Raw genomic sequence first — 19,289 nt, 5'->3', positions numbered from 1 at the left:
TATAAATAGTTGATGGTGAATTAAATGGAATTTGTAACTCCTGAGATTTTCAAGGGACTTTGTATAATTCTCTTGGAAGTTGACACTTTTTGGTTAGGTGCCTGGTGAACAGTAGACACTCTGAGCCTGGGAACATTTACGTAGATGTAGCACTGCCATGTGGTTAAGATCAGTGGTGAGTCCTTTTATATTAGTAATTAGAATTCCAATCTATACTCCATACTTAACTGGCTGAATTACCTTGTAAACTCTTCTGAGATTGAGTTTATTTATTTATTTTTTCTAAAAATGAGAATAGCATCACTCTCTTGTGAGACAGTTGAAGTTTCACTGACAGCATGGTTGTGACAGAGCCTGGTGTGTATCAGGCTTCCGTGGAGGTAGAGAAACAGTTTATTGTGGGGTAGATGAGATCAAGATATGCCCTGAAGAACAGGCATATTAAAATAGGTAGGGAAGAATGTATGTTGTATGAATTCAAGCTGTCACATTTCATGTGTTTCCCATCCTTGGTTGGGTCACTGGAATTCTGTGTGCTTTGTTTTCTCTTTGTATAAAAAGAAGCTGGTGTACCCACAGTATTTGGCACTTAGCTGGTCCTCATCCACAGCTGATCCTACAGATGCCACTGCTGCTGCTGCCTTCATCATCATCATCACTGTCACCCTGGGCTCGCCATCACAGCCATCATCATTAGAGAATACACAGGAGCATTTGGTGCTCAGGGTTCAGGAACAGAGGGAAACAGAATTCTCTCTTTAATTTAGACAAAACAGAAATCTTTGATTGTAATTGCAGTGATTTGTCTCATACCAGTATTCAGCAGTAGACTGGAACCACCATACTGCACCTTTTCAATGGCTGTTTCTCTTCCGAGTCGAATGCTGCACCACAGTTGGGTTGTTTAATTCCATTTACTGTTAGACACATGATGAGAAGGACTGCACTCAGCCTGTCTCTGGCCATCTCCCTTGGAAGGACATCTGAAATCGTTATATGGTTGATACAGAAGCCAGCAGCAAAGCAGCAGACATGAAGTGTAGGAAGCCAGCAGAAATCATATCTACGTTATAAAAAAGAAATGCTTATCCTTTAGTTGGTGTTCATGTCAAGGTTGCTAACTCATCTAGTTCCAGCTACATGTATTAATGAGTACTTTTCCTTTGTTATTTTTCTCTCTTAGAACGATACCGCATTCAGAGTGAGCAATTTGAAGATCTTTGGCTCATAACAAATGAACTTATCCTTCGCCTTCAGGAATATTTTGAAAAACAGGGAATCAAAGATTTTGCATGTTCTTTTTCTGGATGTATACCCCTTCAAGAATATTTTGAGTTAATTGATCATCATTTTGAGGTATGTTATTAAACCAAATAAAATTAAAAACCAAAGAGAAAGAGAGAGTGCAGAAGTGAGAATTCTGGGTACATGCTGGTGTGTTGTGGGCTCTGAGCTGTTCTGTGGATGGTGGACTTTGCCTAGTTACAGAGTAGCAGGCTGGACCTAAGCTTGTGGTCTCACCTTCAAACAGAGCTGGTGAATTCTCCCACATGTAGACTTAACCATTGCCCCCAATGACCCAGTGTTAAAACTATTTGAGCTTATCATCAGCCACTTGGCTAAACTAATTCAAGCAGGATGTAAATGACGTGTGATTATAAAGTGACTTTTCATTTTTTCATCTATAACCAGCACAGCAGAGCTTCTGTATTGGAATGGCGGTTAAATGCATAAAATGCTCTTTTGTACCTGGCTGAATGGGTGTTTAGTAGATGCCGAACCGTTAAATTTCCAAAGCAATGAGATCGAGGGTGGCTTTGTTGCTCTGAATGTTCTTGTGTGGTGGGTTCTCTCGAGTATCTAAGTAGTGACATTTCCATATCCTTTGAAGATTGATTTCATATCTGGAAAGAGTCGTGTTTTCTGAATGGATTGGACAGTGGCTAATTTTATTTTAAATGTTGTATGCATTAAAGTCACCAGGTGCACTTACTGAATAGTCTGTGAACAGATTCTATAGGGAATTAAAAAAAGGGAATTTTGAAAGAATTTTGAATACCTAGCACTGGTTACTAGAGTTATTACTTATTATTTTTGAAAGGTTTATTATCTATTTTTATTTTACGTGTATGTGTGTAGTCTTTAGTGTATGTATATGTATCACATACATGCAGGTAACCTGAGAGGCCAGAAGAGGGTGCTAGGTTCCCTAGAACTAGGGTTACAGGCAGTTGTGAGGATTGGTTCTGGGAACTGATCCTGGATCCTCGGTAAGAGCAGGAAGTACTTTTAGCCTTGAGCCATCTCTCACACCCCTAAAGTGATTCTTCTTCTTCTTTTTTTACATACATTAATAATTTTATTTTTTATTAAGAAATTTTCTATTCAAAGTGATTATTCTCAATGGAGTCAGTAGTTTTCAGCCATTCCTAAGGCTCACATCACGTGTTTTCTCTACTTTTTTTTCCCTCTTTTTTTTTGGAGAGAGAGGATCTCTCACCTTTCCAGCTAGACTGGCTGCCAGCTGGGATCCAGGTTTTGCATGTCTATGTCCCACCCCAGCCCTCATGCCAGGCTTTTTGGCTTTTTATGTGGGAGATCTGAACTCGGATCCTCAGTCTCCCACAGCAAGCACTGTACCCGTTAGCCACCTCCTCGCCCAGCTGACAGTTATTTTCTGGGTTAGTGTGTATTTGACTCAAGTGTGCCACTAGAATTGACAGTTTGGGGAGTATATTGAGGTATTTTAAGTGTAGACATTTTGAATTTTAATATTTCAGTGTAATTATGGATACACACACACACACACACACACACACACACACACACACACACGCAATTTTTCTTTCTCTTGGAGTGTTAGGAGTGGATCTAAGTGCCTTGTACTTCAGTAGGCGAGCGCCTTTCCACTGAGCTGCATCCCCAGACTCCTCCCACTGTGTTTTGCAAGTCTTATTTCTAGGATAGGTTTGCAGAAGCAGAGGTGCTAGCTAAGACTGTGTGTTAAAGAACAGGTGGGATCATCTTTACTCTCTAAGATATATTTCAGGAAATTCTTACTTGTCGGTACTGATGTGAGAGGCCAGTGTTTCAGGGTCCTCAGAGAGGCAATACTAACTACATGTTCATAATACTTAAAATAGCGATTATTGAATCCACAGGGCTGATAGGTTTGCCATACACTTCCCCTCTGATTTCTTGGATAGGGACTCCCCAATGTTTCCATATCAGGCTCTTTCCTTCGGGAGAGGGAGTTCAGGCACTTTGATTTGTTACACACACAAGGGTGATGATTTTCTTCCTTTGCTCCCTGTTGCCACTGTCTGTTTTTAGCTATGAATAATTTCTTAGACTTTTTTTTTTCTTTTTTGGTTTTTCGAGACAGGGTTTCTCTGTGTAGTTTTGGTGTCTGTCCTAGAACTCACTCTGTAGACCAGGCTGGCCTCGAACTCACAGAGATCCGCCTGCCTCTGCCTCCCGAATGCTGGGATTAAAGGCGTGTGCCACCACCGCCCGGCTATTTCTTAGACTTTTAATCAAGATAGCTTTTTGAATCTGTGTTGCTTTATGTAATCAAGGAAGAGATTTCTTTCTGTTTTGTTCATTGTGATTCTTGGTACCTGAAACAGTTTTGGACCTCATGATCAATAAATGTTTGCTAGAATGTTGCAATTATTTTATTACTACTATTACTATTATTATCATCACTGCTGAGTGTGGTGTGGAAGTGGGAGTGTGGGCGCTGCCAGAGTCCGGCTGGCTCTCAGCAGTTGGCTTACTTCCTTCACTGTGGGTTATGCAGGCAGGCTGGTAGGCATGTTCAGCAAGCATTTTACCCACAGAGCTGTCCTGCCAGCCCCTAGGCCCCTAAATTATGAAATTCTGATACTGAAAAACACCTTACTCTCTGGCGCATGCTACACACTCTGGTCAATAGTGGCGTATTGAGGAAGTCTTTTTAGTATCCCATGTGTTCATAGACTCAGTGACTATTAAGGAAGCAGATTTCAGGTAGGGGAGTTATAATTGGCCGGTCATTGTTCTTAGGACAGGGTCCCCTGTGTCCCAGGATGCCTGCAGAGTCCATGCACTTGAGGATAAATGTGACTTAGAACCTCTGGTGCCCCTGCCTTCAGCTCCTCAGTGTTGGGATTACAGGTTGAGCACTGATTACAGGTTGAGCATAGCCATGCTTGGAGCACATAGTGCTAGGGATTAGACCCTGGGCCTCCAGCATGTTAGGAAAGTATTCTGCCAGCTGAGCTACATCTCCAGCCCATTTTATTCATTTAAAAATTTTAGCTATTAAAATTCATTTTGTTACTTTTTTTGAGCTGCCATATATCCTTTTAATTTTTTTGTATTTTTGAGATTATAATTAGATCACAACATTTCTCCCTTTGCTTTCTTCCCTCCAAACTCTCTCATGTACTTCGCTCCACACTCCTTCAAATTCACAGCTTCTTTGTAAATAACTAAATGTTTTATGTATATATAAATGTATGAATATACATATATTCCTAAATATAACCTGTTGAGTCCATTTTATTGAGTATTTTTGCATCAATGTTCATGAGTGAAATTGCTCTGTAATTCTTTTTCCTTGTTGAGTCTTTGTGTGATACTTTGTTTGGATATCAGGGTGACTGGCCTCAGAAAGAATTTGGCAATGTTTCTTGTGTTTCTATTTTGTGGAATAATTTAAGGAGTATTGGCATTAGCTCTTCTTTGAAAGTCTGGTAGAATTCTTCATTAAAACCATTTGGTCCTGGGATTTTGTGATTGGAGACTTTTAATGACTGTTTCCATTTCCTTAGGGGTTATAGGTCTATTTAAATTGTTGATCTGATCTTGATTTAACTTTGGTAAGTGGTGTCTATTCAAGAAATTTGTCCATTTCTTTTAGATTTTCCAATTTTGTGGAGTACAGGTTTTTGAAGTATGACCTGTTGATTCTCTGGATTTCCTCAGAATCTGTTGCTATATCCCCCGTTTCATTTTTGGTTTTGTTAATTTGGATGCTCTCTCCTTGCCTTTTAGTTAATTTGGACAAGGGTTTGTCTATCTTGTTGATTTTTCTCAAAGAACCAACTCTTTGTTTCATTGATTCTTTGTATTATTCTCTTTGTTGATGTTTTATTGATTTCAGCCCTCAATTTATTTCCTGGTGTTTACTCCTCCTGAGTGAGTTTGCTTCTTTTTGTTCTAGAGCTTTCAGGTGTGCTGCTAAGTTGTTAGTATGAGATCTCTCCAGGTTCTTTATGAAGCCACTTAGTGTTATGAACTTTCCTCTTAGCGCCATTTTCATTGTGTCCCATAAGTTTGGGTGTGTTGGTGCATTCATTTCCATTGAGTTCTAGGGAGTCTTTAACTTCTTTCTTTCTTTCTTTCTTTCTTTCTTTCTTTCTTTCTTTCTTTCTTTCTTTCTTTCTTTCTTTCTTTCTTTCTTTCTTTCTTTCTTCCTTCCTTCCTTCCTTCTTCTTCTCTTCTCTTCCTTCCTCTCTTCCTTCCTCCTTCCTTTCTTTCTTTCTTTCTTTCTTTCTTTCCCTTCCTCCCTTCCTCCCTTCCTCCCTTCCTCCCTTCCTCCCTTCCTCCCTTCCTTCCTTCCTTCCTTCACTCAGTGATAACCCAGTAGAGAGTTGTTCAGTTTCCATGAGTTTGTAGGCTTTTGTTGTTTCTGTTGTTGTTGAAATCCAGTTTTAATCCATGGTGGTTTGATAAGTTACAGGGGGTTAGTTCAATTTTTTGTCTCTTTTGAGATTTGCTTTGTGGCCAAGTATATGGTCAATTTTGGAGAAGATTCCATGAGGTGCTGAGAAGAAGGCTTATTCTTTTGTGTTTGGGTGAAATGTTCTGTAGATATTTATTAGGTCCATTTGAATGATAACATCTGTTAGTTCTGTTATTTCTCTGTTTAGTTTCTGTCTGGACATTCTGTTTGTTGGTGAGAGTAGGGTATGGAAGTCTCCCACTACTAAGCTGTGCGGTTTGAAGTGTGATTTAAGCTTAGTAATGTTTCTTAGGTCTATTTGATTGGAAAATCTTTTTCCATCCCTTTACTCTGAGGCAATGTCTATCTTTGATGTTGAGGTGTGTTTCTTTTGTGCAGTAGAATGATGGATCCTGCTTTCATATCCACTCTTTTATCCTGTAACATGAATCTTAAATGGTCTTATTAATAAAAAAAACCCAGATCCAGATATTAGGGTGAATTCTGAAAGATTAGAGAAACAGAACAAACCATAGCCAACCTCACTTCGACAACTCCTCATCAGATTCTGTTTCCATGAATCTTCAGACTGAAAGCTTCTGAGTCCTCACCTGAATGGATCGCAGCTGAACTGCTGCTAAAAGCCTAAAAGCTTAAAAGCCTCTAGTTTCCTGTGCTCATACCTTATATACAGAAAGGCTTTCTGCCATCACTTCTTGGGATTAAAGATGTATATCACCATGCCTGGCTCTGTGTGATATACAAGTGTAGCCTTGAACTCACAGAGATCCGGATAGATCTCTGCCTCCCAAGTGATAGGATTAAAGGTGTGTGTACCACCATTTTCTAGCCTCTGTGTCTATTTAATGGCTGTTCTGTTCTCTGACCCCAGATAAGTTTATTAGGGTGCACAATATATTGGGAGACACTATATCACCACAGTTAGCCTGTGTCTTTTTTTGGGGAATTGATTTCATTGATATTGAGGGATATTAATGCCCAATGATTGTTAATTTCTATTGTTTTGTTGTTGGTTTTGTGTGTGTGTATGTGTGTTTGAGAGAGAGAGAGAGAGAGAGAGAGAGAGAGAGAGAGAGAGAGAGAGAGAGAGAGAGTCTCTTTGGATTTTGCTGGTGTGAGATTACTTATTGCCTGTGTTTTTGTGGCTGTAATTAACTAACTGGGGTTGGAGTTTTCCTTCTAGTACTTTCTATAGGGCTGGATTTGTGAATAGATATTGTTTAAATTTGAATTTTTCATGAAATATCTTATTTTCTCCATTTTTGGTAATTGACTGATTCACTGGGTATAGTAGTCTCAATTGGCATTTGTGGTCTCTTAGAGTCTGCAAGACATCAGTCCAGGCCCTTCTGGATTTTAGGGTCTCCATTGAGAAGTTGGTTGTGATTCTTATAGGTCTGTCTTTATGTTACTTGGCCCTTTCCCCTTGCTTCTTTTAATGTTCTTTTTTTGTTCTGTATGTTTAGTGTCTTGACTATTATGTGGTGAGGAGATTTTCTTTTCTGATCCAATCTATTCAGTGTTCTATAAGCTTCTTGTACCTTTGTAGGCATGTCTTTCTTTAGGTTGCAAAATTTTTCTTCTATGATTTTGTTAAATATATTCTCTGGGTTTTTGAGCTGTATACCTGTTGAGTCCATAATGTTACTTGTATTCATGTTTTCAAGGTTAACTGTTTGGCACCGGACAATCAGTTGGTGCACTCTTTGCTCGGGAAGACTACCTCTTCTGTTCTCAACTTCCCTCAGTTGCCTGTAGTTCTTTGTGTAGGGTTCCAGCATCATGGGCTTTCCCCATCCACTTTGGTGTGTCCATTGGTGTTGTCTTTGTTCAGCCCATGTTTGGGCAGTCCATGTTGGTGAGACTTTATGAATGTAGCTTCTGTTATTACTAGGAGACACAATTTATAGAAAACTCCCTGATCCTCTAGCTCTTACAGTCTTTCTACCCCCTCCCCCTTTCTGGATTGTTCTCTGAGCTTTAGGTATGGAAATGTTTTGCAAATGTATCAGTAGAATTCACAACTCTGCATATTGATTGGTTTTGGTTTCTATAATGGTCTCCACTGTTGCAAAGAGAATTTTCCTTGAGGAAGGGACACTTATCTGTGGGTATAAGGAAAATGTTAGTAGACTGTTGATAGGGATTGTGCTGTTTTAGTTAATCAGTGGTTGTAGGTTCTCCTCCTGTAACCAGACTTAACTAGCACTGAGTTCAATTAGAGAGCTGTTGGTTACCACCAAGATATACATGCCGCTACTGCCCTCTTAGGGTTATTGTACCATGCTGGTTGTCTGTGTGGTTCATAGGCATCATAGTTGGGTAGTATTGTCGGTTGCCTCCCTCCTTTTGAAGCTCATCTGGAGCCTTCTGGTACCATGAAAGCTAGTCCTCGGGGGAGGCTTTCAGTTCCAGCTCAGGGGTTTCTGGGCTGTTTCTGAAGTGGATGGTGTCCTCAGCAATAGGGACTTGTCTGCACCTATGGTAGGAAACCAAGGGTAGCAGCAATAGGCTGTATGCTTTGAGAGCCTCTTGGGCAGCCCGGCAAATGACTGAAAAGCAGGTTTCTCATGGTTGGTACTGGGGTTTTTGTTAGGTGGTCTTTGGCTCTTGGTAGGAGTACCGTCAGCCTAGATTAGAAAGCATTGTTATAGCCGGGCGTTGGTGGCGCACGCCTTTAATCCTAGCACTCGGGAGGCAGAGCCAGGCGATCTCTGTGAGTTCGAGGCCAGCCTGGGCTACCAAGTGAGCTCCAGGAAAGGCGCAAAGCTACACAGAGAAACCCTGTCTCCAAAAACCAAAAAAAAAAAAAAAAAAAAAAAAAAAAAGAAAGCATTGTTATATATTATATATATATATATGAATGGAATTATGTGTATTATAGTATTTCTTGTAAATAGTTCATAGTATGATTCCTACAGCTTTTCTAGACATCCTTTTGGTTATTTTATCCACCTCCTCTTTCTTCTGTATTTACCTCCCCACCTTTCCTGAAGAGTTTCCTCCCCTTTCCAAGTTCCCTATCAAATCACTGTATCCTGTTATCTCATTTACCCTCCTCCCCTTTTCTATATTGTCATTCACCTCTCTACTGATTCCCAGCTCCTCTGTCCTGGCAATGGTTAATACACTTTTAATTAAAAAAAATTTTTTTTTGAGACAGGGTTTCTCTGTGTAGCTTTGCGCCTTTCCTGGAACTCACTTGGTAGCCCAGGCTGACCTTGAACTCACAGAGATCCACCTGCCTCTGCCTCCCAAGTGCTGGGATTAAAGGCATGTGCCACCATCACCCGGCCTAATTAAAACATTTAATCATATTATTTCCTTCGTTCTCTTTCCACCCTCTAGCCCCTCCCATTTCCCCTCACTCCAACTTCTCCCATGCTTCCCTACTCTCAAATTGATAGCTTTTTTATTTGGTTATTATTGTGTATATATACACATATATGCAACATTACTGAGACTGCTTTTGGTCTGTGTGTGTGTGTGTGTGTGTGTGTGTATGTGTGTGTATGTGTGTGTGCATGGTTTCAGTACTGATCGTTTTGTATTGATTAACAAATCATGGGGCTTATAGTTTGGAGACACTAATTTCTGCAGCAGACATTAGTTGTCAATTGGTTGGGACCACATGAGATTTTCCCTTTTCTGTGTTAGCATGTTTATTGATATTGTAATTCTTCAGTTCTGCCACGTAATGTTTGATAATGAAAGTATTTTTTCCTGAAGATACATTGACTGGCTAGGTGGAGTGGTGCATGCCATTAATTCCAGCACTTGGGAGGCAGAGGCAGGCAGATCTTTGAGTTTAAGGACAACCTGGTCTACACAGAGAATACCTGTCTCAAAAAAAGAGGTCTTAAAACACACACACACACACACACACACACACACACACACACACACACACACACAGAGAGAGAGAGAGAGAGAGAGAGAGAAGAGAGAGAGGCTTTGACTAGATTTCTTTCATTAATATTTTATTTCAAAGTTAGGAGTTAGGCTACTGCTTTTTATCCCCTAGCCTGTCAGTCTCCTCTTTGGAGGCTGCTGTTGCTGTTATATATCTTCTAGAAATATTCTGTGTAGTCAGAACTATGCTAATACTCAGTTTTACTTGGAAACACACGTGGATAGTACCACATGGTAACAGTCTGTTTTTTCAGTTGCTTCATTTAATATATCACTAGAAAGTACTAAATGTCAACACACACTTTGCACGGTATTCCTCTTTATTTAATCACGGCTCCTTTTGATGGCTATTTTGATTGTTAATATCTAAGTGTAATAACAATCAAATACTGTTATAAATATCCTTACATGCATATGTAAGCATTATTGCTTGAATAAATTTGTAGCAGTGGGATTGTTAGATCAAAGGCTACTGTTTAAAAGCTATTGTGGGTAAGTGGATTGGGCTTTGTGGTACAGTCCTATAATTCAGGTGCATGGAAGCTGAGACAAGAGCAACTTGAATTTAAGGTCATGTGATGAGACAAAATAAATAAAGTTGTCCTTAACTTTTTTGGTGAAACTTTCCCATTTTCTCTTTTTCCTTAGTGATTTCTTGGCCTTTTTACATTGGCTTGTAGATGTTGTCTAGACACTATGACATAAATTTTGTCATGTCTATAGATATTACTATTATGTTATGCAACTTGCCCTTCGCTTACAGGGTTTAATCATGTAGAATTAATTTTGTATGTGTGTACTGGTGTTGTGTACACACATTTTGCATTCATGTGTGCATGCCAGTTTGCATGTGTTGTGTGGTAGTTGGACTTAGAATGGCCCTGTAGGCTCCTTGAGCCCCGGTTGGTGGAACTCTTTGGGAAGGATTAGGATGTATCTTTGTTAGAGGTGTGTTGCAGGGCTGGCGTTGGATGCTTCAGCCTGCTACCATCCCCACTGTGCCGTTTCCTGTCTCTGCTGCAGTGTGGTGTGAGCTGGGATGCAGCCTTCACGTCATTTCATAGGCGCTCAAGTCCTGGAACCATAAGTCCAGTCAGTTCTATTATAAGTTGCCTTTGTCATAGTGTTTTGTCACAGCAGTAGAGAAGTAGCGAATACAGGATGTGTGTATATATGGATGGACCTGTATGTTGGAAGATGACTGGTGATGTTGGATACCTTCCATGATTCCTCTCCACATCATTTATCAGGACAAGCTCACCAGTTCTGGCTATTTCAGGTAGCTTGTCCCAGGGATGCTCTGTCTCTGTCTCTGGGTTAGGACTAGAGCACATCTGCCTCATTTTTACAGGGTTCTGAGGATTCCAATTCTGGTCTTTATGTTCATGCAAGTGCTCTACCCACCCAGACTTCTCTCTAGCCATTTGTTTGCCCTTTTAAAATAGTAATTTATCACTTGTGTGATGTGTGTATTTGTATACATTTGGGATGTGTGCCAGTGGCTTTTGATTTAAGCGATAAAAAGCACAAATTATAAAAATGAATTCAGTTTGCTTCTGTGTCTAAGCTTTTAGTCTCTCTGCTATTTGGTTTATTGTAATGAAAAAAAGAAATTAAAAAATTTCCATATAGCCAGTTTTTATGAAACATGTTAAAGATAATTGGTCCTGAAAGATACTTTGGCATATCCCTACATTTCCACTTACCTATTTTCTTATTGACTGTGTCCTCAGGCACCAAGTACTGTATAGTCCTAATTCCTATTTCTCTGTAAACCATTTAAATCTCTTCAACTCTTTCTCAAACTTATATTGCATTGTATGCATTTTTAAGCATCTTTCTTTTCTTTTTGGCTTTTGGGGTTTTTTTTTGAGACAGGGTTTCCTTTATTGTATCTATTTAACCCCAATGTAAGAAATTATTCCTTCTAGCTGCGAATAAATGGAGAGAAATTAGAGGAACTTTTATCTGAAAGAGCTGTGCAGTTTCGGGCCATTCAGCGTCGGCTTCTAACGAGATTCAGAGAGAAGACACCTGCTCCACTCCAACACCTGGACACCCTGCTAGACGGAACCTACAAGCAGGTCAGTGTCATATCGGTGGCAATTGTCTGCTGCTGGGGATGTTTCCCCCACCCCTAGAGTCAGGCACCAGAATACTAAGATGTGCTGTGCAGTGTGGTTAGGATTGTTGTGTGACTTTTGGGGTAGTCCATAATTATCACCTTTATTCTCTATTTTCCCAAGCAACTACCATAGACTCCCAGTATGTGTATGACTATAATGAAGACTTTGGCCACATAGTGGCTTCCTGGGTCTTCCACATGGTGTCACTACTTTGTTTTAAAAATAGCATTGGTGGTATTTATGTTCTAGAACTGAGGTTTTCAAGAGTTACAGTGACTACATATTCCTGTGGACTTGTGACAAGTAGTGCAGACATACCCATGTGTCACTGCCCTAGTCTCCATGGTGACTCTAGAAAGCTCTAGCATAGGCGCCAGTAGGGTGTGGGCGTTGGTTAAAAGCCGACTCTTGTTTAGGGTGACTCGTGCTCCCCGTGTGAATGTGCTAACAAGTTCCATCTGATTTCACCCCATGTCCAGTTCTGTGTGTCTGTTACCACACTGCTGACCACCACCCCGACTCCCTCTTCCCACGTTCCATTACCACCCCAACTCTAACTCCCTGTTGTTCCGTTATCTTTCATTACTGTGCTTCCTTAACCCCTCCCCTGACTCCATTCTGTTGATTTTGAAAGTACAGATCAGATATTTGTCCAGAGTTAGTTGTCCTAGGTGAGGAAACCAGCTTATGATCTCTATTCTGGTAACACATTAGCTTTGTGAGACTTGCATGGTAACTTGAAAATTGTCAGCCATCTAAGAGCCCATGTACTGTGACACCTAGTCGGATATTCGAAGACTGTTGGTCTCGGAGGTCAGAATCTCAGTCGTGGCTCATCTGGGTGGCTTTGGCATGTTTCCTGCCCTCTCAGACCCTTGTCAATGGGGTGTGGACATTGATTAAACCCTGCTCTTACTTGCTGTCCTCGTGTGAATGTGCTGTTCGGTTCTGGATGATTTTATCCTGTGTCCCTGTCACCTGTACTATGGCATTACAAAAGTTTCATTCCATGATGTGTGTAGAAATGTCTCATAGATTGTTCTACAAGCACAGACTGCCGATTGCTCCTAAGTGACTTTTGGGTTGAGCGATCAGGCCTTGTCTGTTCTGAAGCTCTCTCTAGCACACTTGTTCTCGTTTTCAGTTCCTTCCTCCTCCTCCCTTCCTCCTCCTCCTCCTCCTCCCCTCCTCCTCCTCCTCCTCCTCCTCCTCCTCCTCCTCCTCCTCCGTTCTCATACTTCTGGGCCCACTTGTCTGTTCCTCCTGGAGCATCCTTCATCATCAGAACCACTTGGTGCTGAACGTCTTCTCCACACTGCACAGCGGGCTGATGAGGAAACTTCATTTGATACTTTCCCAGTGTGATGTGTAGCAAGACTTCCACCCTCTTCTGTAGATGCTGGAATTAAAATTCTTTCTCTGCCTAGCTTCAATTTTACACTTGTAATAATAGGTACTAGATGATCAAACCCATAGTTTTTTTTTTTTTACTTAAATGTATATTTTAAACTTTCATTCTTTGTAGATTAAGAATGAATAGTTTTTTTTGAGGGAAAAAAAAGAATACTGTCAGGGATTTGCCTCCATTTTGATGTTCACTGCCATTCAGTTTGACTGTATGTGTTCATATTAAATTACACTAAAGTGTTACTGTACAGTTAATTTCTTGAGCATAAAAGCCTAATTCCTTTAAGTTAATTTTAATGATATGATTAACATGAATATACTTTCCCAAAGAAGATTGCTGCCATTCTTAATGCCAAATCCTCATCTTGTTCTCTGTCATCTTCTCAGAAGTGAACCACTCTTATCTGCTTGGCATCTTTCCAGAAACTTCTTACAGAATGCACTTGCAATGAGGTGATTTGTGCGGCTGAAACAACCCACGAAGAACATCAGACTACACATTTCTGCGTACCTCTGTACCTCTCTCCTCTCTCACTGTGTGCGCTGGAGACATTCCCTCGTGGGTGCAGAGGTCTGCTCCTTTCCAGTGGTTACAGGGGATTCTGCACTGTAGAGTCCTGCAGTGCAGATGAGCCAGAGCTGATGACAGGAAAAATCTCACTGTTTAAAAATTAGTCTTTGATAATTTCATATATGATATAATGAAATATGATCATATCCACCATCTGTTTCTCCCTCCAACTCCCCTGAGGCCCCATAACACATCTCTCTCTCTTAATTTCATGCCCTCCTCTTTTTTAAAAAAATACCTATTTATTAAGTCTGATTAGTGCTGCCCATATGTACATGGATGTGGTGCCATCCACTGGCCCATGGGCAACTTAGTTACAGCCTCATCCCCAGAGAAGAACTGGTCTCTTTTCCTCGGTTAGGAGTGGGGCCTGGACGCCCCTCCTCCACTCGAGCCGGGGTTTGGGCTGGTGTGTTCTTGTGCAGGGCTGGTGTAGAAAACCACAGCTGCTGTGAGCTCATGAGTGCCACAGCCCTGTAACATCCAGAAGACAGCGTTTCATATCTCATTTCCACGGTCTATTCCCGAGATACACCCTGAGCCTTGTGGAGGGAGGGAAGGAGATGTCCCATTTAGAGCTGAGACCCCACAGTGTCTGGGCCAGTTATGAGTATCTGTGTTGCTGCCCACTGCAAAGAAAAGTTTCTCTGACCAAGGCTGAGCTCATCCCGGGTCTATGGGTATAAACGTAAACATTTAGAAGGTAATTCGACAATGTGACCATTTATCAAAATAACAATAGTATGTTCTACCCTAGGGCCTATGAGCTCCTTAGCCAGGGCCTCTCGACCAGGTTTATAGTACCAGGCCTGAACTTTTTTCTTCGGAACATGCTTTAAATCCAATCAGAAAGCGGTTGGTTACCCCATAACAGTCTTGTCACAATTGTACTAGTGGGCACCTCTTGCCTTTGGGTTAATATTGTACCGTAATTCAGGGTCCAGCACTAGGAAAGGCCATTCATGTCTTCTCCCCACAGAATCCCTCATAAGTACCTTCTGGCACTGTGAAACCTAACTAGCATGGAGGAAGTTTCCTGGTCAATTTGGGATTGATTTCTCTCTGTCCTGTAGTCAAAAATGGATGGTGTCTTCAGCAGTAGGGTCTTACCATGTAGTTATGTGGGTAACCACAGGCAAGGTCAATAGCATCTTGTTTTGGAGACCACTGGGACCTTCCTGGACAATAGTACAAAGGGAGGTATTTCATGCCTGACACTGAAAAATCCTATTACCTTTAAGGTTGAGTCTAGCCCTGAGGAAAATCCCTCTTGGATAAGTCTACTTGGATCAAGCAGGCATATTACATACCTCAGTGTCACATGTCTATGTTCAGTCATCTCAGCTGTGTCCTTTGCCTAGCTTTCCAGCATGATTTGCTTGGTGGGGTAAATAAACAAGCGAAGGGTCAGTCTATACCAAAGCCCCATTTTACTCTCCATGGCAAAACTATTCTGTGACTATTGGGTTCATTTTTTGAGGTAAGATCTCACTTTGTAGCCCAGTCAGATCTCCAAACTTGATGTTCCTCCCAAGTGCCTGGATTATAGATGTGCACTAACATGCGTGGTGTGTTATTAGATCTTGAAAGTGTTTTCCTGTTGTATCAATTTGAAATTAGATCTGTTACCTTTTTGGAGTTCTTTCTTTCTCGAGCAATGTGCTTTCAGATTTGTTGATCCCTGTGTCTCAGCAGTAGTCAGCAAAGAGCCTTGGACTGTCCATTGAAATGTGCACTCTTTCTCCTTGACACCTCGTGTCTGGGTGATTCTCAGGTGTCACCGCTTACGGAAGCAGTGATGATTTTCTTTTATGAATATAGAGGATGAAGCAAGCGTTTTTCTCAAATTACAGTGTGTTTTTGCCATTGTGTTCACAGTGTAGTATGTGTCTCCACACACTTAGTTAATATTTGTTCTATGAATGAACATCCTCTTGTCACTTATAAAGAAAAATTCTCGAAACCATGTTTTGATAAAGGCATCATTACAAAGAAGAAAACAACAGAAAACTTTTTCATGTCCGTGTTATTTTAGCACGCTCAAAGGAGCTGAGAAATGGAAACTTTTTTCTTTCTCGATGGCATAATTGGAGGACTCAGGCAGACTGATATAGCCAGGAAGGTTGTACAGCTGTAAGTTCTTGCAGAGGAAATCTTTTCTGCTTCTATTTTAATGAGGCTGTGCGTGTGTGCTGTAGTTAACTGTCCACCACCAGTCTTCCGCTGAAATGCCTCTATGCAGATGGGACAGGAGCCTGGCGAGTTTTGATTTTCTTCATTTCCTGTTTTCAGAATTATTGAGCACTATTTTACAGAAGGTAATTTTTTTTCTCCCTTAAAACACATATTCCTTTAGGGCCTTTGAGGTGACTCATTTGGTAAAAGTGCTTGTCACTGGTACTTGATGGTTTGAGTTTGATTCTTGGAATCTGTAGTGAAAAGTTGTCCTGAAAGTTGTTCCTTGACCTCTCTCCTTGCAGGTCATGGCAGCCTGGTGTGAGGCCTGACGGCCATATTGTGCCAGCATTCAGGAAGCTGAGAGGGCTGGATGCTGGTGCTCACCTCGATCCCTTTCTCCACTATTCACTCTGTCCAGGACTTGGCACATGCCATGATCTGCTCATACTGAGAGCAAGTCTTCCCTCCTGAGTTAAGCCTCTCTGGAGACACCTTCACAGACACACCCAGAAATGTCCCCTGAGTGATTCCAAATGCAGCCATGTTGACAATGACCTTTACCCATCGCAGGGCTTGGGCTGTATAGGAATCTCTGATGTATAGGAACATGAGAATTAAGGACTCTGGGCTCAGTCATTCTGCTGTGATCCAGGCCATTCATTTACATCTTGCTAACTGTGTGATCTCTGGCAAATTACTTGGACCAATCAAAAAGCAGATGAAATTTACATTCCTGAGCCTCAGTTTCACCACTTACAGAATAATGTACGTCGCACATCCTCTATGAAGTTGTGTACACATATAAACACATAAATTGCTTTGAGTAGTGCTTGGTATACAAGATCTCAACAAATTTTAATTGCTTGTGGTAAATACTCTTGGTGGTCATGTGACTAATATCTTATGCCATCTCAAACATGGTGCTATTAATTGATCAGCAAAGGAGATTACAGTAATATGTCATCTTTCTGAAACTCTGTTATGTGTCAGCATTACAAATTGAAACCTTAACTAAGAATGATGAAAACCCTCTGTCCTTAGGGATGTCCCCCAAGACCCTTTAAGCCAAACTGCTCAGAAATCTTTTGACTGCAGAGAAGGTACAAAAAGGAAGGCATGTGAGGATTGTGAACCCAGGTGGCTGATTTCTGGTTGTTTCATTTCCAAAAGCTCTCCTCAACACACACACTCTCTCTCTCCTCCCTCCCCCATTTGCAACTCTTATACTAAGTGGTAGTTTTACCGTCAGATAGAAGCCTTCCTTGCTTCCTCCCTTTCTCCCTTCCATACCTTCTTCCTTTTTCTGGATATGGTGCTGGGACTAGAACCCAGGGCCTGCGTATACTAGTCAAGTCCTCTGGCACACAGCTCTATTCCCAGCCACAGATGCCGTTTTGAAGGTTTTCGTTAGTACTTGTTTGGATCGCTGTAATTTTTGACTGAGAGCTTACTGTGGCTGCCTTCTTACCGTTTCTTTCTCCCTTGCTCACCTTTGTAGCTCTGAGCATTTTCAGATTCTGTGTGGTCATTTGCATTTTGTGTGTGATTTACATCACTCGTGCCTTTTGTTCATTAGTCTATCAGGTTGTTCATGTTTTCCTTCTGTAGAATACATTAGTAGCAATTTTATGATGGCCTTATCGTGCATACAGTTCTACAATGTTTCCATTTGCTTTTCATTTTATTTTAATGTCTTTTTAAAAATAACTCATTTATTTGTATCTTATGTACATTAGTGTTTTGCCTGCATGTGTGTCTGTGTGAGGGTGTCGGATCCCCTGGAACAGGAGTTAGAGACAGTTGTAAGCTGCCATGTGGGTGCTAGGACTTGAACCAGGGTCCTCTGGAAGAGCACTCAGTACTCTTAACTACTGAGCCATCTCTCCAGCCCCTATTTTAATGTCTTTTATTACATAAAAACCTTTAAAATAGCCGGGCAGTGGTGGCGCACGCCTTTAATCCCAGCACTCAGCAGACATGATCTCTGTGATTCGACAGCCTGGTACAAGTAGAGAAAGCAACAAAGAAACCCTGTCTAAAAATATTTTCACAGTAAAACTCCATCTCTTTGCTTTAAGTCCCTCTGCTTAGGATAGCTAGCCTTCCAAATGTCAGGAGTGCGGAGGTACCAACTTATCATTTATTTTAGCGTCTGTACTCTCTCATTCTTTATATGCTTTTAAGTCCATCTGGACTTTATTATTCAATTTAGTGAGAATCTAATCTCCCTGCCAAAAGTGGTGAGCGAAGTTGCTCAGCTCTAGCTTATTGCGTAACATGTTCTCTTTCCCACTGACTAAAATGCTACCTATATCATTTAACAGCTCTCCTGGAGAGCAGAGTAGCAGAGCATCCGGACCTTAGTTCATGCAGCAATAGCCACTGGCATGTATTGTTCCTGACTGGGGATCAGCTGGGCCATTTTCTGGGGCCTTGCTTGCCTCACATTGGTTGGACTTCCTCAGCTGTCTGATGGCTCCTCTGGACACAGTATGGCCTAGGACGACAAGTTTACCCACACACTTGGCAGTTGGCTTGCAGACAGGTGGGATCACTGGCCCATATACCTCATGGCCCATTGGGCTTGCCTGGCTAATTTATCTGGTGGCTATAGGTCCAATGTTCAAACTCTCCCTCCTCCCTGCCTCCCTGCCTCCTTGCCTTCTTCCCTCCCTCCCTTCCTCCCCTTTTCCCTCTTTGGACAGTGTCCTGGAACTCACTTTGTAGACCAGCCTGGCCTCAAATTCACAGAGATCTGTCTGCCTCTGTATCCTGTGGGTTGGGATTAAATGTTTATGATACTGTGCCTGGCACTCAAACACTTCGCAAGCTTCCACCTCTGCCTTGTGTAGTGGGTAGCCATGCCCTTAATAATTTCACCAATAGCCTTGTTTCCCATATTCCATTGATTTTGGTCGTGCAGATCACAGAAGTGGAGAAATACATGGCATCTGTTTATTTGGAGCAGTGAGGAATTCTGGATCTATTCTCAGTCTTTTAGCATTACTAATACCACAATGCATTAAATTAAAATGCTTTAAGTGGATGTTTGTGTTGAATCCAAGGCCTCATGTATGCCATGCAAGCATTTTATCACTGAATTACACCTATAATCTGTAGTTTTATTGTCCTTAAACTCTTATTCATCCACAATTGTGGTCTGAAGAGGATTTCTCTAATTACTTTAGTCAGGACTTATTTAAAGTGACTGGCGTCGCTGCTGTCTCTGATGAGCACCAGCCACATTTGTGTTTCAGAGGTGACGTTATCACCCGGCCTTTCTGCATGTCCTCCTCTTACACTGATTCAGGCTTGGCTTCCTGTGGCTTGTGAAGCCATCGCTTCAGTGCACACAGGAGCTGTC

At 41.4% G+C, this 19,289-nt stretch overlaps 1 protein-coding gene across 5 annotated transcripts in view; it reads left to right on the top strand.

The window, feature by feature from the left end:
* Bbs9 (Bardet-Biedl syndrome 9) overlaps window positions 1-19,289 on the top strand; it is a 436,605-nt gene that overhangs the window by 231,105 nt on the left and 186,211 nt on the right. For all 5 annotated transcript variants that reach the window (XM_028872560.2, XM_028872557.2, XM_028872558.2 and 2 more), the window contains 2 exons: window positions 1,184-1,356; window positions 11,575-11,727. In XM_028872560.2, coding sequence (XP_028728393.1) covers window positions 1,184-1,356; window positions 11,575-11,727 — 326 coding nt within the window. The remainder of the gene's footprint in view (window positions 1-1,183; window positions 1,357-11,574; window positions 11,728-19,289) is intronic.

Source organism: Peromyscus leucopus, chromosome 7 (assembly GCF_004664715.2).
Source record: "Peromyscus leucopus breed LL Stock chromosome 7, UCI_PerLeu_2.1, whole genome shotgun sequence".
In the NCBI taxonomy this organism is placed as follows: Eukaryota; Metazoa; Chordata; class Mammalia; order Rodentia; family Cricetidae; genus Peromyscus; species Peromyscus leucopus.
Note: the sequence above shows the minus strand (reverse complement) of the source record. Positions and strands in the feature narration are given on the sequence as shown.